Here is a 27493-nt window from a genome sequence, read left to right on the forward strand (position 1 = left end):
ACGTGCCCGTGCCTTATGTTACTCCCCCCAACCCTCCCTCCAATCCCACCCCAGGGGCCAAGGCTCTACTAACTCTCCTTACCCCTCAGAGGAACATGAGGGGGCCAGTCACCTGGGCACAAATCAAAGTTGAGTCCGGTTCAGGCTGGACTCCTCTTCCCTATTGCGTTAGTATATGATTACAATCTGTCCTGACCACCTTACTTGGCGTCTGACTTTATCGCTGACAGTGCTCAGCGCCTGCAACCATGCCTAGCCTGTGATAGGCACCCAAATGTTTGTTAAATGGGAGAATAAAGGAACGAATGAGCAAATTTGGTGTAATTAGAGTCCAAATCTAGATCTGGACTTAGCTCTGTGAAATCCTGGGCAACTTACTGAACCTCACTGGGCTTTAGTTCACACACTTATAAACCAAGAGCTACTGATGCTCACTGAGCAGGGTGCTGTGATAATGAGAGAGAAGGAATACAGAGCTTCTAGCACGCACCAGGAACCCAGCCTGGGCTCGGTAATTAATACATATTACTGCTATTGTTGCCAAGTACATTTCTTTGGATAAAAGGGGGAAATCTATGTTTCTATTTGTCTTAGAATCACAACTCTGTGCATTTAGTTTTGTGAAAAAGTATGTTCTCCAAAATTCTTAGCATAAGGTGCTAAAACTGGGCCACTCTTTGAGATGACAAGTTTGGGGCAGAACAAGAATTTGTTAAACTGAGTGGCTATTTTTTGGGGGGAGGGGGGTTAAGATATGTTTATTTGAAAGAGAGAGAGAGGTAGCACATGAGCAGGGGAGGGGCAGAGGGAGAGGGAGAGAGAGAGAGAGAATCTCAAGTAGACTCTTTGCTGAGCGCAGAGCCTATGCAGGGCTTGAGCTCTGGACCCTGAGGTCATGACCTGAGCCAAAATCAAGAGTTGGATGCTTAACCAACTGAGCCACCCAGGTGCCCCTAATTGAGGGACTTCTAAAGACTCCTCCCCTGAATACTTGTGACTTGGAATCACAGGAGCCTTTACCCACTCTATAGGAAAAAACTCTGATATTCATTATTCATGTTACTAGGCCTGTCTGCTGGCACACACTATCTTCCTTCCAGGGAGGATCTGTAAGGCCTTCCAGTGGGTTTGTTAAAGACACGTCTGGCACAGTGGTTCAGGGAGTACATGCTGGCCTTTCAGTCTTCCTACACCCTGTTCCCAGGCTCTTCCTCTGAAGGTGGTGGTCGTACTACACAGGCGTGTCCAGCTCTGTCCTCGAGTCATCTGCTGAGCTCTACAATTCCCAGCTGTGTGACTCTGGACAGTTATGTTCATGCTCTGGGCTTCACCCCCCTTATTCACAAAATGGGAGTAACAATAGTGTCCCCATGAAGATCACTACTCCATGCCAACAGCGCACTGTGCCTGGCACATCATGGGTGCTCAGCGCATGTTGGTTTAACATCTCTACATAGAAAGGATGGCCAGGGATGAGTACGGATTCCACCCCCACCACTACACGACCAGCCTTGGCCAAAGTACTTTCTCGTTTGCCTATGGGTAAAACGAGTGAGAGCTGAACCCTAGGTCTATTTGAGCCCTGAGCCCAGCCCAAGCGCCCCACTCATGCAGAAGATCAGCCACATACCTGGATCTGACAAAAACCACGGGCCTCGAGCTCGTCTGCTAGAAAGACCTGGAAGGCTGGCAGTAAGCCCGCGTAGTCGGCGCTGCACATCTTGCCTGGCGGGAGCCGGAGCTGGAACTGCCCTTGGGTCTGGAAGGTCTGCCACAGGTGGGGCCCTGCAGGCGAGCGCCAGAGGTCAGCAGACACAGGCAACAGACCCATGGGATTTTTTTCTTTCCTTTGGTTTATCCTCTGCACAAAGAATCCTCCTTCATGCAGCTTAGACCACACGAGCAGTACTGTCCACACCGTCGTGCTCGGAGTCTGAACACTTCCTGGCACGACGGCTTGTCTCTGAAAGTACTTAGCACCCTCTCGGCAAGCTCAGTCCTGCCTCAGCCTCTAAACCAGGCTGCTCTACATTTTGGGGGTCCTGGACCTTCTTCTTGGAAAATCTTCCATCTTCTCTCACTTTCACACGGGGCCACTACCTATGATTTCACCAGTGAAGCGGGGACACCACAGACTATACAAAAGACATACTCTAAGGTTGTTCAGTGCACAGCCTACACAGTCATACACAGCGGCCCTGCACACAACTTTAAGAGCTCAAGACCCATATCCCTCTTCTCCCAAGTGTCCTGCTCTAGATCTAGTCTTGACAAGCCTGGTCTTAGTCTCAGCTTAGGCTACTTCATCACAGGCAGGTGGACAGACCACTTATTTGTTTGAATCACATTGACCTTTCCTGGATTACATTTTTTAGGGCAGGGGGAATGAGACAAAGGGAGAGAGAGAATCCTAAGTAGGCTCTATACCCAGTACAGAGCCCAATGCTAGGCTCGATCCCACCACCCTGAGATCATGACCTGACCCAAATCAAGAGTGAGATGCTTAAATAACTGAGCCACCCAGGTGGCTCTCTGGATACCATTTTCTATCCCAGAAAGCTTTGCCATAAATACTGTCTTTTGACAGCCACCCAGAGCCTTGTGACAGTCCCAGGATCTGGGTCTCTCTCTCAGATACCCCTCCCAGGGCCCTGGGAGGACCCAGTGCCGGGACCCAGCGCCCACCCCTGCCCTGCCAGGCTGTGAGTAACCATGGCCAGCCTCAGCCAAGGCAGCTGCAGTCAGAGCTCGAAGTTGCCTCACAGCCGTGTGGGCGTGCAAACAGGCACAGTGGGCGAGCAGAAGAGGAACTCGGCTGACATTCAGGCAGCCCAGACCCACAGCCACCAGAACTGATGTCCCCAGGAGCAGGGTCCACGCCCCAGCACTGCCAACCACTAGCCTGGAGCCCCAGATGGACCCGGGGGAGAGGCTGGTGAGTCGGCGTCACTCCCAGAGGCCAGGCAAACAGCTCCGAGCATCTCAACCCCACAGTGACCAATATGCCCATCGGAACACCTACCTCCTGAATATGCTCCTGGAGCCAAGCTATCCCAGGAGAGCCCAACATGAGGGCCGGTTCTCCCAAGGAGCAGATTGCTCCAGAGAAGCCCCAAATAAAGCTTAACCCGAGGAGTCTCTGAAGCACATCTGCTCCTTCTAGAAGAACGTGCTTCCCTGGGGCCTCTCTCCTGCTCCTGAGGCCACCTGGCTTACCACGGGAATGCTACCCTTGGGCAGGGAAGATGCAGGTGCTCGGTCCTGAACCCCGGGAGAAAGCAGGGTGCTGGGGGGACACTCACGCTGGCAGGCCTGGGGCTGCGGCGGCTGTGACAGCCAGCGACCCTCCTTGAGGCTACACACCAGCGGCCCTGGCAGGAACGCACTCCGGTAGCCCCGGCGACACAGAAGCTGGCACTGCTGGATGGGGGCCCCTCCCGGGCCCGAGGCTCGCTCACACACAATCACTCCACCGGCCACATCCGACGTGTTGAACGGCAGTGGGCACCGGGGACCTAGAAGGAAAGAGGGAACTGTAGGCACCACCTGCACAAGGGGGCTCTGACCCCTGCCCCCTCCACCTGCCCCTCTTCTTGGGCGACCCCATCCGCTCTGCTTTAACAGACTCCTGAGCAGGAACCACTCGCAGATCTCCGTCTCCTGCGTGGAGCCTCTGAGCTCCTTCCCACCTGCAAGTCCAGTTGCCAACTGGTCTTCTCCACCTCAAAGCCAGTGCGCCAGACCTCCTCGCCTGCAGCTGGGTCTGCTCCCGCCTCAGTGTCCCCAGCTCAACACGTGGCATCCCGAGCCTGGCACGTGGCAGTCTCCCAATGGTCCCATGCTCTCTGCCCAGAGCCAGCAAGGCCTGCTGATGACCCCTTCCTGATTTTCCATCCCCAGGGCACCCCCTTCATTTGGGCATCAGCCACCTGTTCCCAAACCGCTACCTACAGAAGCTTCCACAGCCGCCTTTCTGCTCCTACAGCCAACACGGGCCCTGCTGCCGGCAGAGAAGCTTCGGGGAAGCTGGACATGGCTCTCAATTGCCCTGAGGACCCGCTGGCCCACCGTCCCCCTCTGGTCTTGTCCCCTCCAGCTCCTCTGTCTCCGCAGGACTGTTGAGCCCCGAACACAGCCGGCCTGCACACCCCGAGCCCTTCCCTCCTGGGATCGAGTCCCGCATCGGGCTCCCTGCCCAGCTGCCTACAGGGCTCCTGTTCTCACCCTCCATCATCAGCTCAGCATCTCCAGCTTTCTACCACCTTCCGTGGCCCTCGCAGGTGAGCGTAGCGAGCTCTCAGGCCTCCTGCTGTCTACCATCCAAGACTCATCATCCGCACACTGCTCTCCCCAGCGCGCAGAGCCTTGGCAGGAAAGGGGGGCTCTCCTCTGTTCTCCCAGAACACAAGTTCTGGGAATATGTGTTAAATAAGTGGGCGAACAAGTAAATGAAAGGATACACTCGGTGGGACACTGTCATACTTGAGCAGGGGGTTAGTTCGGTCACTCTCGGGCACAGTCCTGCTGCTGGTGCTTGTCTGGTTATGACATCTGCGATGTGATTCGAGGGGACGTGGGGCCTCAGAGAGGGAGAGCGACCCATTCCGACCTCCAGGGTACGGCCTGGCCTTCTTTTAATACCAACATGGGGCTCAGGCCGAGGCTTTGCAGTGATCAGCTGTGGGCTTATGGAGTTGGCTCTCACCAAGTGTCGGGTGTCTGTGGGCACGGCCAGAGTCAGCCTGTGGGCTCCGGGGCCAGCCTGCCAGGCTTTGAATCCTGGCTCAATCATTTCCCACCTGAGCATCCTACAGCATGTTAATTAACTCCTCTGTGACTCAGTTTCCTCACCCATAAAATGATGAGGGCAGCAATGATGCCCACCTCCTAAAGACGGTGTGAATCAAAATGAATTAAGGCATGTGAAGAGCTCAGAAGAGCCACCGGCATGTGTAATAAGTGGCCGTTACTGTTGGTTGTTATTATTATTAATAACCCCAAGAAGACTACATTAGTGCCTGCACTGGAAATTTTAGGGTGTGAATGAACCTTTTCAGAACAAAGAAAGAGCATTCTGCATGCCACAAGGGTAAGCCTCCCACAGCCATCCTGTCTGAGAGTCGCCAGGAATTTCCGAGGTCATGAGAAGACTCCATCATGGTCAATATTTTGTTGCACCAAGACAAGCCCGTGAAGTAGGCAGCCCTGGTATTATCATCCCCCCTTTACAGATGAAGAAACTGAGTTTTGAGGGTTTGGAGGGACAGAGCCAGCCCTCGGGCACAGGTCCTCTGAATCTCACTGCCACCGCGGCAGGCAAGGGCCGCGCTTCCCCTTCCTGGGTGCTGCTCAGAGATGGGAACCCCCCTCCACTGTCCCTTCCTCTGTGCTCCCCAGGCACCAGCATATCCCCTTCGGAGCCCTCCACACTGGTGTTACAATGGCCTGCCGACATCTCCAAGGGCCCGGCTCTATTCTGTCTCCGGCAGGGGTCATTTCAGAGGAGCTAAGTGACCTGCCCAGGGACACTCAGCTCGGTCACCGTGTGCTGGAGCTGCCGTGAGGGCCTCCCCTGAACTGATTTCTCCTTCAAAACAACTTTGTGAGGTGGGATTGTTGCCACTGTCGCCGCACAGGTGAGGCCACAGGTGAGCACGGGGAGGGTAATCCTTCTGCCCTGAGTCCTAGGGGCCTGAGTCCTAGTCCCCTGAGGCTGTGCTCCGAATCACCAGGCTGAGAAGTAGACAGAGACTATCTGAATGAATCCTGACAATGACTCGAGAAATTGCTACAGGGATCCCTGTCCACTGCACAGACTGGGAAACTGAGGCCAGAGAGGTTAAGGGACCAGCCCGAGGTCACCGAGCGAGGGGGTGGAAGCATTGACGAACACTCAGGTCAGCCTGGCCCCCACACCCAAGTTTCCTCCTCCAGGCTCTGCAGATCTGCCCTTCTTGATGCTGACTGTCCGGCTTGCTAGCTGTGTGACTTTGGGCATGGTCACAAGTGTCCTCCATAATACAGGGAGACAGGACTGTTCTATCTATTTATCTACACCATTGGGAGGCAAAGCTGAAATGAGTGATGTGAAAAGCACCTCTTAGCAGGTAAATCTCTGCACGCACGAGCTGCTGTCATGGAATCCTGCAGGGCCACGTTGCATAGGGTCTTCCCCAAACCTTACAAGAGCTGTGCTCCCAGACCTGCTCCTGAAGAGGACCCATCGGTCTATTCCCTCGGTCCCAGACACTGAGGGCCACTCTCAGATGTGGATGGATGGATCCGTCCAAGCAGTCTGGATGCCGACTGCTTCCACCCCGACTAAGGCTACACTGCACCTCTGTGGGAAGCACAGGGCAAGGTGTCCTGCCCATAAAGACCCACAGAGCACCTCCTACAACCTGTGCATGGTGACAGGTGCTGAGGGCCACAGCGATGAGCCTGATAGGGCCCTGCCTTGTCCAGGCTCTGGGCAGAGGGACACTCTGGGACCTGGGAGGAAAGGCATGTGGGTAAAGGCGTGGGCACACCACAGGAAGGGGAAGACACAAAAGGGAAGGAGGCCCACAAAGACAGGGGACAGCTCTTCCTCCCCACTCTTCTTTCACGGGCTCCCCGTTTCTTTACAAACATAAATAGAGGGGACATCTGTGTGGCTCTGTGGTTGAGCATCTCCCTTTGGTTCAGACCATGATCCGGGGTCCTGGGGTCGAGTCCCACATTGGGTTCCCTGCGAGGAGCCTCCTTCTCCCTCTGCCTGTGTCTCTGCCTCTTTCTGTGTGTCTCTCATGAATAAATAAATAAAATCTTTAAAATTTATATACATAAACATATATATACATATATACATATATATATGTATATATATATTTATATATAAATCCACAGGAATTCTTTTAACACATATAACCCACTATATATATATATATATATATGCCTAACGAAACATCTCCGCAGTCCCAGAATGTTGCTGACAGACTACGAAATTTTAAAATAAAGCAATCAACCAATAAGGACAGCGAAGGAAAGGCAACTGCACTAAAATCAGAATCACGGCACAGTATTTCTCACTCCTACCAGACGCAATGCCCGAATTTGCAATAAATATTTTTGCAGCATCTCCCTTTACTGTCCTGAAATGGAATTCACCGAGTCTAAGCTACTTGCTCACATATAAATGTTAAGGCGGCTATAACGTCCTGCGGCTTGAGTATATAGGAGAAACAAAAGGTAAGTAACTGAGAATCAGGTAATATATTTTGATCTGTAATCATGCGTTTTAATATTCTAATATATAGCTATATGATATATATTTCAATATTTGATACCAAAAGAATGTTTTGAACTAAAAGTAAAAACAAATGAACGCCTCCACTAATTTCTGAAGCCTCCCAGCTGGGGTGGACCCACGGAGAGCCTGTCATCAGGCCCCATTCCCCAGTAGAGGATGGGGAGCCAAGACCCAGAGCCCCCAGCAGGCCAGCACCCGAGCTTCTGAGGTGCCAGCTCCGGAGATCCCTGCACAGAGCCTCCCTTGACTTCAGCTCCAGGGCTGAACACTTTTAGGAAGTAGACACAGGTTTTGGTATCATGAGAACCAAGGGCAACCACATCCCACCAGCCCCTCCCTGTGTCCCCTCCCGCCACCACTCTTCTGGTGCCTTGGGAGTCCTCCTCAGCCTGAGCAAAGGAAGTGATGAGCGTCACCCCCGCCACCAGCCCCTCCAGGGGTCACAACTCACTCTCACAGGCCAGCTGGCTCCCGGCCACGCGGGTCCCAGGCACCTCCTCTCCGCTGTCCAGGACACACCAGCAGCTGCCCTGGGCCGGGTCACACTGCACGGGGGAAAATCCTCCGTCCTCTGCCCTGCAGGCTGGGCTATAGCCTGAGCTGGCTCTCCTGGAGAGGGTCCCACTCGAGAGCTCTTCACAGAGGCTCGGGCCTGGACATAAAGACAAGCCAAATGGGCCTTGGCCCACATACCTGCCACTACCCACCGCTCCCAACTGCCACCCAGCACCACCTGCTGCCACCACCTGCAGGGCCTTCCAGGCTCTGGGGCTGTCTCCCCACTAGGTGAGGTGTTGGACTAGGACAGGGCCAAGACGGGGCCTTGGTCAGATCCCCACACCCCCTCCACACACACGCACACACACACACACGCACGTACTGCTCTCAAGGAGCTTAGTCTTTAGGGAGATTTAACAGTATATGATGGAATTATAGCTGAGCGTGAGAAGGGGACCACAGACGCTATGCAGGGTAGTCTGCGAGCCCACAGAAAAGCACTGCACTCGCTCTGGAAGGGAGGCCACGAAGACGTCCTGGAAGACCTGACACGTGGTCTGAGTAGGAATTAGGTCGGGGGCAGGGGAGCGGGGTGGACACGTAGTGCAGGTGGCTGAGCTCAGAGGGTTGTGGGGGAAAAGTGTCCTCCTTCTTGAAAAGTCTGACTATAGTTTATAACACCCGGGTCCCGAGAGCGAGAGATGGGAGAAAGAAGAGAAGCCAAGGAAGGCGCAGGAGCCAGAAACCCAGGGGCCGACGAGCCACGGGGAGCAGCTTGTCCCTAAGGATCCCAGGGATGCAGAGGAGGGACATCAGCACATTTGCACTTTAGGGACATCCTCTGGACGTCACCATGGAAACCAGAGGGCAGGGCCAGGCTGGAGGCCAGGCACCAGGCGGCACAGCTAGCGCCCCCAAGAAAGTCCCAGCACCAGGCTGGTCCAGGCTTCTTGGCTACAGAGCACGGCCCACCCCCTGCCACGTGTGTTTCTCTCGAGAACCCCCGGGGTGAGGGAACACGGCCCCTCTTGCACAGTCAGGGTAGAGGCCCCCACTGCCCGGGGAGCCGCGGAGCTGGGACCTGGAGCCGGTGCTCACGGCAGGTGTTGGGGCAGGGGGAGGGCGAGGCAGGTACTCACATGGGGCGCTGCTGTCCGTGCCGGGGGGCCTGCCCTCCCCCGAGGCTGGGTCCACACACCAGGTGCCCCCCTCCGACTCCTGCCGCCGGGCAAACTCTCCTGTCTGAGACAAAGCGAAGGCCGCGTCACCCCAGGGAAGATGCTCTTGCAGCCCATGCAGGTCAGTGGACAGACATCCAGAATGTCCCTTTCGAAAGAACTGGTGATGGTTTCTCCAGAAAAAAAGAGGTCAAGTGGGGAAGACGTGATCCTGCTCCAGACCCTTGACATCCCTTCTTTTTTTTTTTTTTAATTTTTATTTATTTATGATAGTCACAGAGAGAGAGAGAGAGAGAGAGAGAGAGTGAGAGGCAGAGACATAAGCAGGCTCCATGCACCGGGAGCCCGATGTGGGATTCGATCCCGGGTCTCCAGGATCGCACCCTGGGCCAAAGGCAGGCGCCAGACCGCTGTGCCACCCAGGGATCCCCGTGACATCCCTTCTTTGAACTGGTGGTTACCACGACCCCATGAGGCCAGGCCCACAGTTATCTCCTTTCAGGGTGTGGGAAACTGAGCATCAGAGAGGGGTCCTGTCAGAGCAACATCCCATAGGCAGAGAAGCAGAGCCGGGCTGGGACTAAACCCATCCGGCCCCAGAGCCCAGCCACCATCCTGAACCAAGGTCCCTCCCGTTCCAGAGATGATTTTCCACAAGCACCTCGAGAAGAGAGGGGGTCTGGAACAACTGTAACAGAGAATAAAGAAATCAGGGGAAGGCCCAGATCATATCTGGTTGGGTCTTCCTCTCCCAAGCTGTCCTGGGACCAGCTGGGGAGCACTGTGCAAGGCCCTTCTATTCACTGGGACTCAATTTCTCAACTAAAAATAAAAGGAGGATGGGACACCTGGGTGGCTCAGCAGTTAAGCATCTGCCTTTGGCTCAGGTCATGATCCTGGAGTCCCCGGATCGAGTCCCGCATCGGGCTCCCTGCATGGAGCCTGCTTCTCCCTCTGCCTGTGTCTCTGCCTCTCTCTCTGTGTGTCTCTCATGAATAAATAAATAAAATCTTTTTTAAAAAAAAAAGAGGAGATAGGACTAGATTGATGCTTGCACATACTCCTTCTAGGAGCTCTTGATGGTAGAGAAATGTCATTTCTCCCACATCTGGAACACATAACTGTAAGAACCAGCAGGTGTACTGCAGCAAACCAGCTGCCTACCAGCTTCCTGGCTGTCCCTGAATGCTTCCCTGAGCTTCTGCTGGCCACTTTTTTTTTTTTTAATATTTTTATTTATTCATTCATGAGAGACACAGAGAGGCAGAGACACAGGCAGAGGGAGAAGCAGGCTCCCTTCCAAGGGCCAATGTGGGCCCTGATCCCAGGACTCTGGGGATCATGCCCTGAGCTGAAGGCAGACACTCAGCCACTGACCCACCCGGGCATCCCTGGCCACTTTTCATTTCATTCTCTGCTGTGCCTCGTCCACGGGCAAGAAATGACAGTAATAACACCTGATATTCACAGAGAACATAACCATGGGGCCGCTCTGTGCCAATCACCCCCATGCCCGGAGTGTCACTCAGTCCCTAGGAGGTGGGGACCCTACTGTCCCCCATTCTACAGAGAGAAGCCCAGAGAGAGGTGCCTGTGGTTGTTGCATAGCTTGTAAGCTATACAGGCAAGATTCAAACCCAAGCAAAGGATGAAGAAAATTTTACAAAATAAAGGCTTAACATTGAGAACGTTCCAGTCACTAACTTAACTTTTCCTAGGGACTTGGGTCAAAGGCACAGCCATCCAGTTGGATCAGTAGAAGGTGTGGGTCCTGTTCCCCAGCCCCTGGGGCCTCCACAGGAGGCAGGGTGAGATACCACCCAATCAGAGCCTGCTCCGAATCGCTTCTCCCTCTGTCAGAAGCTGTGGTTGCTACCTCTCCTTCCCCGTGGGCTGACCCTGGTACCCAGGATTGGAGCAGAATAGAAATTCCAGCAGGAGGAGGTTGTTACCCAAGATGAAAAGCTAAATAAGCTAATTTCTCTGTGAAGCTCAGTAGCCACTGGGATCCGTGTCCACATGCCAAACAGCAACAACAGTAAAAAATAATAATAAGGAAACTTCTGCTCATTGACTTGTAGTCTGAGGAACTTCTACAAGGCTGATTTCATCTGGCTTCCAGAAACCCCCCGGGGGGCTGAGTAGAGGCTGCCATCATCCGGCAAGGAAGTGGTTAAGACTCCAGCAAGAACCCTTTTTCTCGGGGAGCTTCACATCAGTTCCTGTGCTCATCCAGCCAACTGAGAAGGGCAATATTATAATATCTTCCATTTATATGAAGAAACAGATACGATGGGCACAGCAATGCAGCCAGGATGACTTTAGATAAAAGCGCAGCAACAACAACAAAAATGCAGATTGCTTTGCAGACAGTTTTCATGGGAGGTATTTCCTTGGGGCCCCAAAGCAATCCTAGCAGTAGGCAGGATAAAAACACGCCCCAGTCTTAGGACAAAATAAAGCAACGTGGAGCACAGAGAAGGTAGGTAAATTGCCCCAGGTCACACAGCCAGGGGCCGCAGGGTGAAGACAAAAGCCCAGGCCTAGAACTACCTGTGAGTTTTTAACTAAAACAAGTCTACTGAAAACGAGAAAACTCATCCTCGATGTGTGGGAGAAAGCTCTGACTCCCATCATCTCAAACCTTCAGAGCCTTACCTCTAAGCAGGCTGGGATGAACAGGTCTTTTGGAGAAGGGTTTCCCTGGGATCCAGCCTGTTTCCAACTGGAAAGCAGCCCACTGGCTCGAGATTTCTCACAGGCAGTGGGGCCTGAGAGAGAGAGAGAAGCTCTGAACTGGCTGGCCGTGCGGGCCAGGCCCTGCACCTGCACCGGCGTAGATGGAGAGCTGGAACCTCGGCGGAGAAGCGGGCCATGGTTCAGGGACAGAGACCCTTGTGGGGCAGGGTCATCCTTGAGATGTGAAGTGGACCACTGAGGACATGGGTCTGAGCCCCAGGAGAGAGGCTGGCCTCTAGGGCACTTGTGGGACGGTTGTCAGACTGGCAGCCTGCAGAAGTGGACGAAGGTTCCCTGGGGGCAGGTGGGAAGGGGACTCCGGGCTCTTCATCATCGGGGAGTCTCTCCACCCAGGAAGCTGGGTGCACAGACCAGGCAGGGCCAAGACCATGAGAGTCTTCCCAGCTTAGGGATATGGGAAAATGTGGCCTGGCACAGCTGTCACCGCCGGCCTAGAGTGCCCACCACCTGCCTCGGCGGGATTGCTCCTCCGGCCTCACTTACACTGCAGGATCCGTGGGGAGCGGGCAGTCAGCGAGGCAGGGACGTACTCTCCCTTGCCGTCCACACACCAGCAGTACCCTAGGACAGAGCCAGGGGTCAGAAGTTCAGGAAGTGCACTGAGGCACATGCCCCGAGGTGTCTCACCCACAACTTTCCTTCTATGCATTCATAGCAGTGCCAGCAAGCCCCCCTTCCATTCCCCCCTGCCCACCACTGTCCACAGTCACACACCCCGATCCATCCAGCAGTGACCCACTTGACCTTCAGGCTGGTAGGTCCCAACTCCCATCATGCAGATGGGAAAACCAAAGTCCACTAAGGGATTTGCCACCAGATGCCAAAGAGGGGCCTAGAGTCCAGCTCACTGGTCCCAGTGCAGAGTCCTCTGCCCCAAATGAAAAGGGAGGTGTCACTCCACGCTCTCCCCCCGGTGCCCATCCCCACTCACCTGTCCTGGCATGGCACTGCACAGGCTCCCAGCCTCCCCACACGTCGCACTGGGGCACATAGGGGACAGGCCGCAGGAGGGCAGATGTCCGTGTGGAATCCCCCAAGAGAAAACCGCGTCTCTGATAGAAGTCAAGGGCTGGAGGTGGGAGAGAGGGGAGCAGAAATGTGAGCCCCCAACCTGGAAGGGCCTCGGCCGTGTGGGCTCTGTCGCTGACAACGACCACTCACGGCTTTGTGCTGACATAAGGGGGACTTCTTTTTGATGTGACAAATATTGTCACCAAAATAGGACAGAGTCCTTAACAGTGGAAAGGCACTCACCAGGTTGTCATTTTTTATTTTTAAGATTTTATGTATTTATTCATGAGAGACACACAGAGAGAGACAGAGACACGGGCAGAGGGAGAAGCAGGCTCCCTGCAGGGAGCCCGATGGGAGACTTGATCCCAGGACCCTGGGATCACGCCCTGAGCCAAAGGCACATGTTCAACCACTGAGCCACCCAGGCGTCCCACATCAGATTGTCCTTTAAAAACAAAAAAATATAGGCCACAGTTCAAAGGAGTCACTGTTGTCCTCTTGCAAATCGCTTTCATATGGAGCCGATTGGGTCAGCGACGTGTCCTCAGGCCCGTGAGACGGTGGTGATCACAGATGGCATTTATTTAACATTCACTACGTACATGCCAAGCACAATCTAAATATGTTTTAGCTAACTGAATCCTCACAGCAACCCTCTATGAGAGGTGCTCTCATCCCACCCGACGAGTGGTAAACTGAGGCGCAGGTGTGGGGCATAGCTTACCCCAGGCTCATGGAGGGAAGTGGGGCAGGCTAAGTGACTCCCATGGGGTCCCCCTGCCACCAGATGGCACCATCGTCAGTGCTCAGAGTCCCCTGCCCTGCCTGGCTTCCCCCGCCGCACTCCCCACTATTGATATACTAGATATCGTACCTGTTACTGGGGCTCACAGCTCCCCGCCCTAAGCTGATTTGTCCCCAGCACCATCTTCCTCCTTAGAGGCCAAGAACTGTCCCCTAGACCCTTCTCAAGTCAGTGCCTTCTCAACCTCCCCTCACTCCTGCTGGTACTCAGGGTAGATGGGGAGGGAGGGGGGTGCAGCCACAGGGTCACTTCGGGGCAGCCCAGTGAGCCATGGCTGGCCTCACATTGGAGCACATCTTCCCGACTTGCCTTCTGAGAAAGGGGATCATGGCTCCCAAGGGGAAACACCAGCAGCCCATGGTCAGAACCCCTCGAGGAGACCAGGACCCAGAAAGTGGCCTGGTCTGTGGGACACAACTCATGACGCTGGCGAGCCTCTGCCTCAATCCTGACATGGCACCTCTTGGTTGTCATGAGTGATTTTAGCGGTTATGAGCAAGTGGGCCTTAGTTTCCCCATCGATAAAAAGCTTGAATACTTCCCCAACAGGGTAACTGTCACATTTATATCAAAAGAGCTTGAGCTCCAGGCTCATGCCAAGCAGAGCTGTGTAAAAGGACTCCCACGCCCCTCCCTCGCCCTCCTTAGGTCCGAGGACACTGCTACCATGTGTTGTTGGCCAAAGACACCCTGTGATCCTTCATATCTTTTGGTCCTGGGCTCTCAGTCCCCAGACTCTGCAGGACCTGGAGGTCTACACACAAAGAGCTTCCTGTCCTCTGCAAGATTAGAGATGCCTCCTCTCATCCCGAAGGATTCCAGAGAAATGAGCTCCCCTGGTCCTTCTCTGTGGACCCTTCCTCTTTTCACTACCGCCTCAGACATGCAAAATCAGAGTGCACTGCGAGGGGGAGGTGAACTTCCTCAACTTGATTTCTGAAGAAAAATGCCATCATGCCGTTCAAAGACTCCATCTCTACGGCACCCACAAGGGCTTCTCCCCTTCTTTTAAAATCTCCTCCCTAACCAGTGCTCACAACTGCAGGAGCATCAGTCCCATGTGTCCCTCTGATGATATCCAAGCTTGCCCAGGGATAACAAAATTGGAATATAACTGGTTTCTTGCCAAAAGCAGAAATCTTTTTTGAAAAGGTGGGGGGCGGGGGACACCTGGGTGGCTCAACGGTTGAGCGTCTACTTCTGGCTCAGGGCGTGATCCCAGGATCTGGGATTGAGTCCTACATGAGGCTCCCTGTGAGGAGCCTGCTTCTCCCTCTGCCTGTGTCTCTGCCTCTCTCTCTCTGTGTGTGTCTCTCATAAATAAATAAATCTTAAAAAAAAAAAAAAAAGCAGAAATCCCTGAGTCTCCGAGGAACAGAGACAAAAAGTGGGTGTAAGGGAGGGGAGGGGTGGGAAGAGAAAGGAAGTGGGGACAGAAGAAACAAGAAGCGTGGCTTAGCCACATTCACCAGGCTCCATTCACCATGCTATCTGTCAGGCATGGTGCTGGGCCCCATGGGATATAAAGATGAGCAAGACATGGTACCTCATGTTCCAAAAGAGGCAACCGCATGCAGAGACACAAAAAAACAAAGATGGCACTTGGGAGATTCTCACTGGGGTTCACAGAGCAAAGACCCCTGAGTCCCCCTCCCCAGGTGGCAGTAGCAGACACCCCTGGGGGGAAAAGTAGGGAGGCCCTGGCCTGCAGGAGTAGAGGTCTCTCATCTTGGCACAGATGTCATCAGAGGGGGCACCGCTTTACTATTGTGTGACCTAAGCCCAAGGAACCCCAGACAAGGGATCTGCTGAGATCATCAGACAGGGAATTGGGGAACTCGGGATGCTCGCAGTAGAGGACGTCGCTGCCCAGTTGGTGTGGTGTCAGTGAGAGACCTGGGAGAGACATCAGACCTTCCTGCCACAGAGGCCATGGGTGGCGGAGGAAGAGTGGGGGCTCTGAGATGAGACAGCCCCAGGCTCTGGGCACCAGGGATCAGAGGCCCAGGGCCCCAACCATCCAGGCTCTGCTAGCTCTTAACTGGGTTACCTTGGGCATGTGACTGAACCCCAGTCTCTGTGTCTGAAAGAATCACAGATGGTGAGTGTGGCACTGCTCTCATGGAAGAAATGGAGCAGGAAATGCCAAGGTCTGGTCATCCCCTGAGCACCGTCGGGGCCTGGCCAGGGGCAGGTTTCAAGTAATGTCGAGCTGCTATCATGGGCTAGAGCACTGTCAGCTCTCTGAGCACGATGCTCCTGCAGGTGGCTTACCACGCTCTCTGGGGTTACTGTCACGTTTAGAGGAGACCACGTGTGGAAGGGGCCTGAAACCCAGTAGTTTCTCTGTAATAAAGGTTCCGCTCCTTTTTCCCCAGTGGAAGTAGGGGGAAGCTTCAGAATGGGCCATGAGCATTTTGGGCTGGGTCCCCTCACATTCTAAATTTTTTTTTAATTTTTATTTATTTATGATAGTCACAGAGAGATAGAGAGAGAGGCAGAGACACAGGCAGAGGAAGAAGCAGGCTCCATGCACCGGGAGCCCGACGTGGGATTCGATCCCGGGTCTCCAGGATCGCGCCCTGGGCCAAAGGCAGACGCCAAACCGCTGCGCCACCCAGGGATCCCGTCCCCTCACATTCTAGCGAGAATGTCTGGCTGCATGGTGGGCTGCGGGCACCATCTGCAATACGAAGGACCTGCCCCCCAGCAGCTGTGCTGGTGGACTTGGGAATATACTGGAGAGGTGCCATCTTCGACTGGCACCCAAAACCACCTTGTCTTTTCTTCCCCAGGGACCCACCAACCTGGGAAACCAAGGCCACAAAGTCCTGAGGAGGACTGGAGAGCAACTGAACTCCAGCCCTTGCTTCCCCAACAAGATGGAACAAGAAACCAGATGTGCGTGACACTCACTAGACTGAGCTGCCAAACGAAGGGCATAATCGCCTCCACTTAGAAACTTCTCTGAGAAAGTCTCCCGGGATGGAGAGAGTCGAGGAAGGGAGAGCTCCTCATCCGTCAGCCAGATTCCTTTGGCCGCTAGGAAACTCTCTCCCAGAGGGAACCAAGAACTGTTGGAAGCCAGGACGATCTCTTCTGTTTCCTTAAGGAACTGCAGGACACGAAGCTTCACCTCCTCACAAGAACCAGGACCTAGGGGAATAAAGACAACATGGCTGGACACTTCGCCCCCTCTGAAGGGTATGCACATATGTGCATGCACACGTGTTTGCCAAGCTGTTTCCTTCACCCAGCTCTTTTTACAGCCTGGAATGTTCCTTCTGTCTCATCTCTACAGTTTCACTCATTCCACATTTACAGAGGACCTGCTATGTAAGGAGATGAGCAAAAGCTATGTCTGTGCCACACCAAACATTATCCCAAGCATATTTATACAAATAATCTAATTTCATCTATGCAATAGCCCAATAAGATAGTATTCTTATCTGTGTGTTACAGATGAGAAACTGAGGCATGGAGAAGCCATATAACTTAAAGTCAGGTAGGCTCTGTCCTAGCTAGCAAGTAGTTGATTCAAAATTCTAGTCTAGTCAGTATGACTCTAGAACTAGAGATCCTGACCAGCTGCCTTCAATGGAAGGAAGGATGGATGGATGGATGGATGGATGGATGGATGGATGGACGGCTAGATGGATGGGGGAGTGGATAAGCAGATGGATGGGTGGATATCAAAAGTTGAAGGGAAGCACTGTAGGTTAGAGAATTATTCTTGCAAAGAGAAGAGAGCATGGCTCTAAGAACATGGATTTAAATGTCAACTTGATCACAGATTAGCTGTGTAATTTTGGATAATGTGCTTAACTCTTCTGAGCTTCAGTCTTATGATCTGTGAAATGGGGATGACTGGGGCATCTTCTCCATAAGGTTTTTATAATTATTCTATGAGGTGTTGCAGCTGAAGAACTTGGCACAGGGTCTGGCACATGTTGTCTTTGAAAATGTCACTGTTAACAAAAGTCATACTGGCCATATTTATTCACGACCAATCACTTTGTGAATTCAACAGTGAATGTGTTCCGTGAGTTCTTTTGACAGCACGGAATCAGCAGAAACCCCCGACTTCTGGAGTTTGAAGACATTACTGCTTTCTGTGGATGTTCTTGATCAAGTGATCTATTATACCAATGCCAAGGATTGGGAATCCCTGAAGCAAAAACCCCTATTTAGAAATCTATGCTTGCTATCCATTTCTTCCAGAGTAGAATGAAAATTCTGTAATTGGACATTGAAGATTGTTTTTTTTAACAGGTAAGATCTCTTAAAATCTGGTCCAAATTTACCTGTACCTTCTTCTTCCATCACTCCCTCCCCAAACCCTCCTTCCTACCACACTGACCTTTCCCATGAATGGAATGGGAATGACCTTGACCATTCCCAACACAGCAGACCCTTTTTCAGCTACCCCGACTTGGCACATACTATTTCCTCTTTGAGGAAGGGCCTGCCGTCCAGGTTTGGCTGGGCAAACATCCTTCACAATCCAGAAACTGATGCCATGCAAATCTTTATCCAACTCCCCAACCAGTGAGTAGCCCCAATCTCTGGGCATATCCTCCATTGGTCTCCTGTGTTCATAGCCCTAGCATTTCTGTTTATTATTTACATGATGGCATGTCAGGTACCCCTACTGGTCTCTGAGCCCCTGTAGAGCAGACCCCATGCCTTTCTTAGGACTATCTTCCCATCATACAGCACAGTGTTTACAGTAGTTGTCCATAGTTGCATATTAAATAAAGAAAGCAGGGTTTCAAACAGACTGGAGATTATGATATGGACAGGGGCTGACCTCATGCCCCTGGAGGCAGGTGCCCCCTGCCCTGTTTATGGATAGGAAGTTACCGGTCACTTCATTATTTATTGTCATTTGTGTTATACAGCCATTTAGGAAGGACATTCTATGCACCAGACCTGGCACTTTACATCAATTACCTTTTACAAGGCTCACAATAAACTTTGAGGGAGTTATTCAAGCGAACGCAGACCTTACTGATTAAACCAAAATGGTGACTCTGGCCACAAAGTAGTAGGTGGTAGAAACAGGGCTGAAGTCCCTAGTAGAACTAGCACTGTGTCCTCCAGGCCAGTCCTTCTCAAGCTTTAGGGAGCGCCAGAGCCTCCTGGGGAGCTTGGAGAGATGCAGGTGTAAGCAGGTTGGGTCCAAGATTCTAAATTTCTAACAACTTCCTGAAATGATGCTAATATTGCTGAACCACACCTGGGGTGACAAAGCTCCTAACCCCTGGTCATCAAACCCTTTGGATAACATGCCCCATCAATAAGAGAGTTTGAGTGTATGCCCCCAAAATATGCTTATTTCTTATGTGGAAAGTGAATACAAGCATGACTATAATAATATACTAGGTACAGGGATCCCTGGGTGGCGCAGTGGTTTGGCGCCTGCCTTTGGCCCAGGGCATGATCCTGGAGACCCGGGATCGAATACCACATCGGGCTCCCAGTGCACGGAGCCTGCTTCTCCCTCTGCCTCTCTCTCTCTCTCTCTCTCTCTCTCTCTCTCTGTGTGTGTGTGTGTGTGTGTGTGACTATCATAAATAAATAAAAACATTAAAAAAAAATAATATACTAGGTACAGTTTGCTGTTAAAAATATGTAATTGCAAAATCAAAACCAGACCTTTAGAAGGAAAAGATAAAACACTGCCTACAGGTAGAAATTCTAATACTTGCTTCCCAGCGGATTGTCATGTGCCCCCGGGGTGGTCTACTCTCCATGCCTCTTGGTATTCCCCACGGGAAAGGCCAGCAGATTTTAAGCCTAGTTCAAATGCTTTGCCCGGCACGCAGGCCAGGGTGAGCAAACCTAGATACTAAAGTTACAAGGTGCTTTTGTTCTCAGCAATCTGGGCCTCAAAAATTGGATGCACAGAGGACTAGACTCAGTCTTAAAGCACCTGAAATAATAGGAATGTCCTCGTGTAGGAGACCTGACCGTTGGTATAGAGAATCTCAAAAAAATGAATGCGGCTTTTTAGACAACAGGCATGCCGATGTCAATGTGTTCACTTGGAGGGTCAGCCTGTTACTGGGACTTGGCACTTCAATGGAGAATCCTAGCTGGGGGAAGCAGGGGTCTCCAGGCATTGGATATGCCCAGGATACTACTGTTTTCAGCACATGTTCCTATGATCCAACATTCTAAAATTTCACTTGCTGCTGAAGCCTAAACTTTGGCGAATGTCAAAATCATCTGATTAATGTTAACGTTATCTGGAAAGGTGTGGACAGTGTTGAACATTGCAAAGAATGGATTGATAGATTTCTTTGGACTTGAACAGCTGTAATATTAACCATAATATTAGCAATGGCTATTTAGAGAGATTCTCATGTGATAATAAGTGTTGAATCTGTCTCATTATTCATTCAAGCTGCCAGCATGGCCACTTGGTAAGAAGACATTTTAATTTAAAGACAGAGTCAGCCTCATTCTGTTTATGCCTCAGATGCCACATCACAGCTTTCTTATGAGTCCACCTGCCACAAAGCTGAACTTATCAACCTCCTTCAGTTGCTCTGCAATCAGTCCTATGATTAAACCCCTCAAATTAAAGGCACTTTGAAGGCAGAAGCACTTCCTAAGGTCTGGGGCACCTAGCATGTCCTTGTGAATAGGATCATAATGTGTGCTGGCTAATCAAATGTTGCACCTAATTTATGAGCGATTACATAGGGCCAAGAGCCAGGCCATATCCACTTTAAGGCCTTCATCGCCCTAAGATCATGCTTTGCACACAGACAACATCCAGTTCAAATGAGAGGCTTTGATTCAACAAATTGATCATATGAACATTTAAAAATGAACTACGCTAACTTTGCTAACACCTGGCTGCAGAGATGTAGGGAAATCACTTTCTTCCTAGGAGCCTTGGTGTTGTGGTCCAAATGTTTGTGTCTGCCTAGCATTTATGTATTGAAGCCCCAACTCCTAAGGTGACGGATGGTACTTGGAGGTGGGACCTTTGGGGGGTGGCTAGGTTTAGAAGAGGTCGTGAAGGTGGGGCACTCTGGATGGGATTGGTGTCTTTTTAAAAAGATGAAGAGACCAGAGCTCTTTCTATCTGCCATGTGAATACCCAGAGAGAAGGTGGTTTTCCGCAAGCTGGGAAGACGGTTCTCACTGGGAATGGGATCTGCAGGCACCCTGATCTTATATTTCCACCCTCACATTTTTCTGTGAGAAATGTCTGTTGATTAAGTCCCCCCCCCCCCCCCCAGTCTATGGTATTCTGTTACAGCAGCCAGAGCTAGGTGCTGGCTGCTGGGTGCCTTTGGGTGCCTCAACCACTGAAGACATGTAGCTGGCCATATCCAAACTCCATGCCAGTTCTGACACTAAATACGCCCCTACCAGACCTCCTCTGCATAAAAGCACAGACTCAGCTCTCCGCTGTGGCTTAACTCACATGCTGGGACCTTGCTCGGCTCTGTCCGGGTGCCTTCCAGTTCTCGACCAGCTTCAGAGACACACCAGCAGCTCCGAAGGTCGAAGTGTGCCAGAGGAGCGCTGAAGTCTGAGTAGGCCCCTGGGTATCGGCTGAGCTGGCCATTCAGGATCTGCCAAAAGAGGTAGGGCTCCAGGAGGATGTTCCCTCCAGGCTGGGTCCGGTTGCCTTCCATCACCGCCAGCGGAACATCTTCGAAAGATGGGTATCTCGCCAGCCCCGGGAAGATGCCCTGTTGGCCAGCCGCGTACAGACTTTGAATAAAGAGGCGAAAGCTTCCAGAAGCAGCTTCTCTATAGCTCATGATCTTCATGAGCAGCTCGGCAGGGGTCAGCTCCTGGCCACTGTTGTTCTGGGCCTCCCATCGCTCGTACCACTCAAAGGCCTGCTCAGGGGGCCCATCGCATTGCACGGGCCTCCACTGCCCAGTGGTGCTGCACTGTGGGATGTAGCTGCTGGAGAAGGTGGGCAGCATGCTGGAGTCTGAGCCCAGCGCTCGCACTATCCCCAGGAAGGCTTGCTCGGCCTGTAACTGACACGGCGTGGGGCCTGGAAGGAACACGGAACAGGCATATAAGGTGAAAAGGTCCCACAAGCCCAAAAGACCAAGATGAAAACCCCTGACCATCCATCCAAACCATACCTGAAACCTTAACAGCCACAGAAACCCCATCAACCGCAATTTTGTAGGTGTTATCTACAACATTCTGTCTATCTAGACAGAGAATGTCCCGGTCACCGAATTGGCACTATTGTGACCAGCTATTGTCAGCCTACAGAAATCTTTGAGCTCCTAGAGGCCAAGGGAGTCTCTCTACTCACAAGTATAGTTAACGGAATCAACCCTTTTCTGGACAATTTTTAAGTTAACTGGCAAATTTTGCCACTGCAAAATCTGGGACTTAAGCTACAATGGAATCCACTTTTTCTGCAATGCTCAGTGTCGGGGCCCCAAGAGAGAATTGGGATTTGTAGACTGAATACTCAACAGACTCACATTGCGTGGGTTCTCCAGGCAGGCTTCGAGTTCCAGGAATAGCCTGACCATTGGTGTCCACGCAGTAGCACTCTGAGTTAAAGCACTGGACGGGTAGGAAATGCCCCTCGCTGGTACAAGAAGGGACGAACAGGCTGGCCCCAGCAGGCAGGCTGCCCGAGAGGCTTCTCATGAGAGCCCTTTGCTTCTCACACTCTGTGGGGCACCGGGGTCGTCCACCTCTAACCCTGGAGCCAGCCAGTTCTTTGCCCCGGGAATCCACACACCAGCACTCTCCAGCAAAGCACTGGACATCCTCGTAGTCTCCTTCTGCTGAGCACTGTGGCACAAAAAGGTTGCCAGGTGTCTGCTCACAGCCTTGGGAGCTGAGTACCATTTCCATCACATCACCTAGATCCCTTGCTATGTCTTCTGGCACAGAAATAGCATGCTGCAAGAAGAGAAGAAATTCTGGAAGCTCCAGAAGAGATGCCAGGAATGTCAGGGCATTTTGGTTCTCTTGTAAGTTGATCTGGAAGCCAAAGCTGCCCACAACTGGCATATTCATAGCCGTTCCCTCCTTAGAGGCTTCAGGGGGTGCTGTGGCAGGCTGTGAATCTAATCCCACGGAGAGGGGCTGGGCTAGGTCTGTCTCGCTGTTCTGGAAGCCTGGGAGACCAAACTGCTGGAAAAATTGACTGAAGTTAAATGTGCCTCTGGTGCCAAGGGCTCCAGACAAGTTGAACCGGCCAACATTCACCAAAAATTTCCCTCCAAAGAGGTTTTGCTGGAGTCGTGTTGGGTCAGTGGTAAACTGGAGGGCAAGACGAGCCAGCTCCCGGGAGGGAAAGATTGCTCCAATGGCTTCTCTGAGGAGAGTTTCTGAGGCAGAAAACTGTTTATCCTGCCCTTCCACCATGGGGCGGAGAATCCCAGAGTCAACAAAGAGCTCCTTGATCAAGGGTGGGCAGGATGTGGCAAATCTGGCTACTCTCTGAGACACCTGTCTTCCATCGGGAGCCAGAAACAAGCTGTGCTGGCTGAAGTAGCCCGAGGGCCCAAAGAATAGTCTAGACAGGGCCTGCCTCCTCTCTGATGCACAGAGCTGGGTTTCAGCTGCACAAGACAGAACAAATGAGAGAAAAGGTTTTAACAGCAACAAGTAATCCTGAGACAACCCCAGAGACCTTTCTGGTAGTAAGAAGTCCAGGATGTCAATGAAGAACATCGACATTTTGTGCCTCTGTCTTCTCTCCTTTTATTTACTTTTTACTCTCCCCCTCCCCGAGCAGCATCAGTGGTGGCCATTCGGTGGGAGTGAGTATTCCAGTTGATGTGACTTCCTCTCTTACCTCTCATTAGCCGGTGACCCTCTTCTAAGGCAAGCCTCCCAGGCACCGGTCCACCTTCTGAAAACCTGACCACATACATGCACCAAATGTATGAGGCTGAGCCTCCCTGACTCCTCGGCCCAATATTCCTATCCACCCAGAACTTTAGAACATAACATCATATGGAAGTAAGGTCTTTGCAGATGTAATTAGTTGAAATGAGGTCACATCAGATGAGTGAGTCCTAAATCCCATGATGGGTGTCCTCCTAAGTCCATGAAAAGACACAGACACATGGGGGAAAGGCCATGTGAAGATGAGGGCAGAATGCAGGTACAAGCTAAAGAAGGCCAAGGGGTGCTGGCAGCGCCACCCCACCCCACAGCTGGACAGGCCAAGGATGAATTCTTCCTGAGGGCCTTCAGAGGGAGCTCAGCCCTACTAACACCCCAATTATAGATTCCTGGCCTCCAGGCTGGGAAGGAATAAATTCTTGTTGTTTTAAGCCATCCAGTTTGCAGTAATCTGTTACGGGAGCCCTAGGAAACTAATACACCAACAAATTCCTATTTGTTTTTGATGAAATGGTCTTTTATTTTTTTCAACATTCTCTTGTTGGAATTTTTAATGGACTTTAATGCTTCATTATATGCTCTTCGTATGGCTGCCTAATTCCTCCTTTCGGGTAGGCTTGTCTACTACTTTATAGTCTCTTGGAGGATAAGAACCATACCTTAAATGCTATTAGTAGTATTTACTATAATCAGAAATATTTTCCTATGTTGTAATATGTAATACGAGATTATATTATAGGAAATACCCTATCATAGGAAATACTCTGTATTATAAGAAATCGTGTATTTCCTATCATACAAAATAATAATGCGCATGCAGCAAACACACTTAGTACATTTTTCTAGGCTTGTTGCCCTTTCCTTGAAGTTATTAATTAAATAGTAGTCAGCCAGTCAACTCCATGCACAGTCAGGTCATTCTATCTGAATATTGACAGCAATTACATTAAGAAAAAAAAAAAGACTTTAAGTTCAAATTCCAAGCATCTCCATCACACAGGTGACAGTAAGCAGGCTCTGTTTCTCCATAAAACCATAAATCTTAGCAGTCCTTTTCAGCCACCCCCCCCCACTCACCCCCAACTTTTTAAAATAATTCTTTCCCTTCAATTCACATGGATGCCAAAAAGGAAGTCGGCCAATGTCCCTCTGTAACTAGGCAACAGAGGAAGAATTGGAACATGAGAAAACAGACTGAACACATCAGAACCCCTAACACATCCCTCAACCAGGTCATGGCTGCCTTTGATGGAAGGTATTGCAGGACGGTATGGAAGAAATAAAGTTCACCGCTTTGCTTATTCTGTTTCCAAATTAAGGGCATATCCCTTCCATTCGTTTGTTATGTAGTGTTACCAAGGCAAAAAAAAATTCAGACATTACTTCCATGTGGCATTCGTTTGCATTGAAATAGGGCCCATACACCAGAGAGGAGAAAGTAAAAATATATGAACCATGCATTTGGTAGCATCCTGGTTTTAATTTAGAAAACCATAGTTCTATATTTCCACCTGGGAACAGGAAGGCGCACTATTCTCTAGGTTTTAAGAGAACAGCAATGGAATCATAAATACTTTTAAGGCAGAGCTTCAAAACATTCTTCTACATTCTCACACTTGGCAGATAGAACACTACCAAATACTGCACAGAAGACTCAAAATGTTAAGTTGGAGAAAATGGTGACTTCATAGGAATCATTGAATGAACATGAACACTGATCTATTTTGAGGCTAGAAAAAGGCCTGCCCGCCTCCTTCACTGTTTGTGATCTCGTGGAATCTATCCAGTTCCCCCAAGTGGGAAACCTACAAGGGCTCCTGGATTCCTCCCTCCCCCTCACCCCTAACTTCCTTCAGGATCTTACTGGTAAGACGGAATAGAGTCTTAATGGAGTGTCTTGTGACAGTTCTCAAGTTCACACCCCTCTCCCCAGACCATTGCTTCTACTCTCCTATTGGTCCCTGTGCTGGGTTGAAGTATCTCCTCCAAATTCACATCCTTCCTGGAACCTGAGAACATGATATTGTTTGGAGTTAGGGTCATTGTCAATGTGAGTAGTTAAGACAAGGTCATACTACGGTAGAGTGGGCTCTTAATTTTATATTATTCATGTCAAAAAGAGAGAAAGGGGCACCTGGGTGGCTCAGTGGTTGAGCATCTGCCTTCAGCTCAGGTCATGATCCTGGGGTCCTGGGATCGAGTCCCACACCGGGGTCCCCACAAGGAGCCTGCTTCTCCCTCTGCCTATGTCTCTGCCTTTCTCTGTGTCTCTCATGAATAAATGAATACAATCTTTAAAAAATAAAAATAAAATAAAATAAAAATAAATAAAATAAAATAAAAATAAAAATAAAAATAAAAATAAAAATAAAAATAAAAATAAAAATAAAAATAAAATAAAATAAAATAAAATAAAATAAAATAAAACTCCTCGACGTCTTCACCTCCAGGATAAAGTCTCCAAGCCCCTGTTTTGGTATGAAAGACCCCACTGTCCCATCCCTCCCATTCCCTCTAGGCTTAAAGCATCAAGCCCCACCCTGATCATGTTCCAACAATGTGTTTCTCTCCCCTTCTTGCAGATTCGATGTCCAGTAGCATATCAATGCCTCTCATTTCTCTCTTAATAATCTAATTCTCTTGCTCTACAGAGCAAGTAAACATAATTCTTTTTGTTTTTCCTTCACCTATGAGGCCCCAACATCCTGTGAGCTCGCCTGAGGAAGCAACTGTGCCTGATGTAGAATATGAAACATATTGGAAATGAATGACGATAAAGTTCATTTCCATCACGTTGGGCTCAGAGGGCCTCTGGGGTATCCTCTGAAGGCAGTGGAGTGATGGGTTCTGGAGCGGTTGGTCTGGAGAAGCAATGAGAGTCACATGACCCGACGGGAACAGAAGAGAAGGCCGCGGAGAGGAAACCCACCACAAGATGGCCGTTCCCCTGGCCGCCGAGTCCCGGGGATCTCCTTCCCTCGGGCGTCCACACACCAGCACGGCCCTCCCCTCTGGCACTGCACCGCCTGGAAGCCCCCGTCCCGGCGGCAGCTCGGGGTGTAGGGGTGACCGAAGCTGCTGGCCGTGAACTGCTCCACTTCACATCTTGTGGGGCCTAGGAGAGAGAGGAGAGGTCGGGCAGGAAAGGAGAGGACAGGGCGTGAACAAGGCTCCTGCGTTGACAGCACACACTCTGTGTGCTCTTACCAGGTTCTAAATCCTCCTTCTGCTTCAGAGGACCAGCCCCAGAGGCCACGGGGACTCTAAGGCCTAAGTGGTTTCCGCCAAGCAGAAGCACACCCATGAGTCATCGGCTTAGGACTTACATCGGAAGCGGCCGGAGAGGACTAGCTGGACCGCTAGGAACCGTCTCTGCAATATCCGGTACAGGGTGGTTTCGGCGAAGGTGGAAGCAAGGTCCAGGCCAGCAAAAATGGTGTCATAAATTTCGTCGAGCAACAGCTCCAAACCTGAGCAAAGACAGAAGCGTCTCAAGGGCTCAGTGCATTCCAAAAGGAAGCCCTGACCTTACTGATCAAACAGGTATTAGGCCAGAGTCTTCATGGATCTGATCAAGAATTAATGGTCTCAGCGGCGCCCGGGTGGCTCAGTCTGTTGAGCATCCAACTCTTGATTTCAGCTCAGGTCATGATCTCAGGGTCGTGAGAACGAGCCCCACATGGGGCTCCACACTCAGCAAGGAGTCTGCTTAAGATTCTCTCTTTCCTTCTGCCCCCGCCCGTGAATAAATAAAGTCTTAAAACAAAAAGATGGTAATGGTTTCCAAAGTCAGGGCTGCTATATGGTTGCGCAGGTTGCTCACAGCACCAAGGAGCACAGTTTGCAAGAATGAGAGCAGATTAAAAGGCATCCTGTGTTCCACTCTCTGGGCTCAGAGCCGCACCTGCCCAAAGTGGGGTTCCTCTTTCCAGTGTGCACGAAGGCTCCATATGCACCAGCAGCTGTGTTCATAGCACCCGAGATGAACATTTGCAAACTGCGCCCTCTTCAACACCCATGGCAGCCTAGCAGGAGTGCAAACAGACACTGCTTTCTGTTTAGCAAGCTTTCAGGTTTGGGGAA

The 27493-nt window shown here is 51.2% G+C and overlaps 1 protein-coding gene across 1 annotated transcript in view; it reads right to left on the bottom strand.

The window, feature by feature from the left end:
• The window catches only part of TG (thyroglobulin), a 245642-nt gene that overhangs the window by 204470 nt on the left and 13679 nt on the right, over positions 1-27493 (bottom strand). The window contains exons 7-18 of the mRNA XM_025993474.2: positions 26737-26880; positions 26340-26525; positions 22027-23121; positions 20991-21578; positions 16463-16702; positions 12659-12796; positions 12211-12288; positions 11626-11738; positions 8929-9031; positions 7743-7943; positions 3303-3515; positions 1631-1785 (exon numbers count right to left, since the gene is read on the bottom strand). Coding sequence (XP_025849259.2) covers positions 1631-1785; positions 3303-3515; positions 7743-7943; positions 8929-9031; positions 11626-11738; positions 12211-12288; positions 12659-12796; positions 16463-16702; positions 20991-21578; positions 22027-23121; positions 26340-26525; positions 26737-26880 — 3254 coding nt within the window. The remainder of the gene's footprint in view (positions 1-1630; positions 1786-3302; positions 3516-7742; positions 7944-8928; positions 9032-11625; positions 11739-12210; positions 12289-12658; positions 12797-16462; positions 16703-20990; positions 21579-22026; positions 23122-26339; positions 26526-26736; positions 26881-27493) is intronic.

Source organism: Vulpes vulpes, chromosome 13, assembly GCF_048418805.1.
Source record: "Vulpes vulpes isolate BD-2025 chromosome 13, VulVul3, whole genome shotgun sequence".
Taxonomy (NCBI): domain Eukaryota; kingdom Metazoa; phylum Chordata; class Mammalia; order Carnivora; family Canidae; genus Vulpes; species Vulpes vulpes.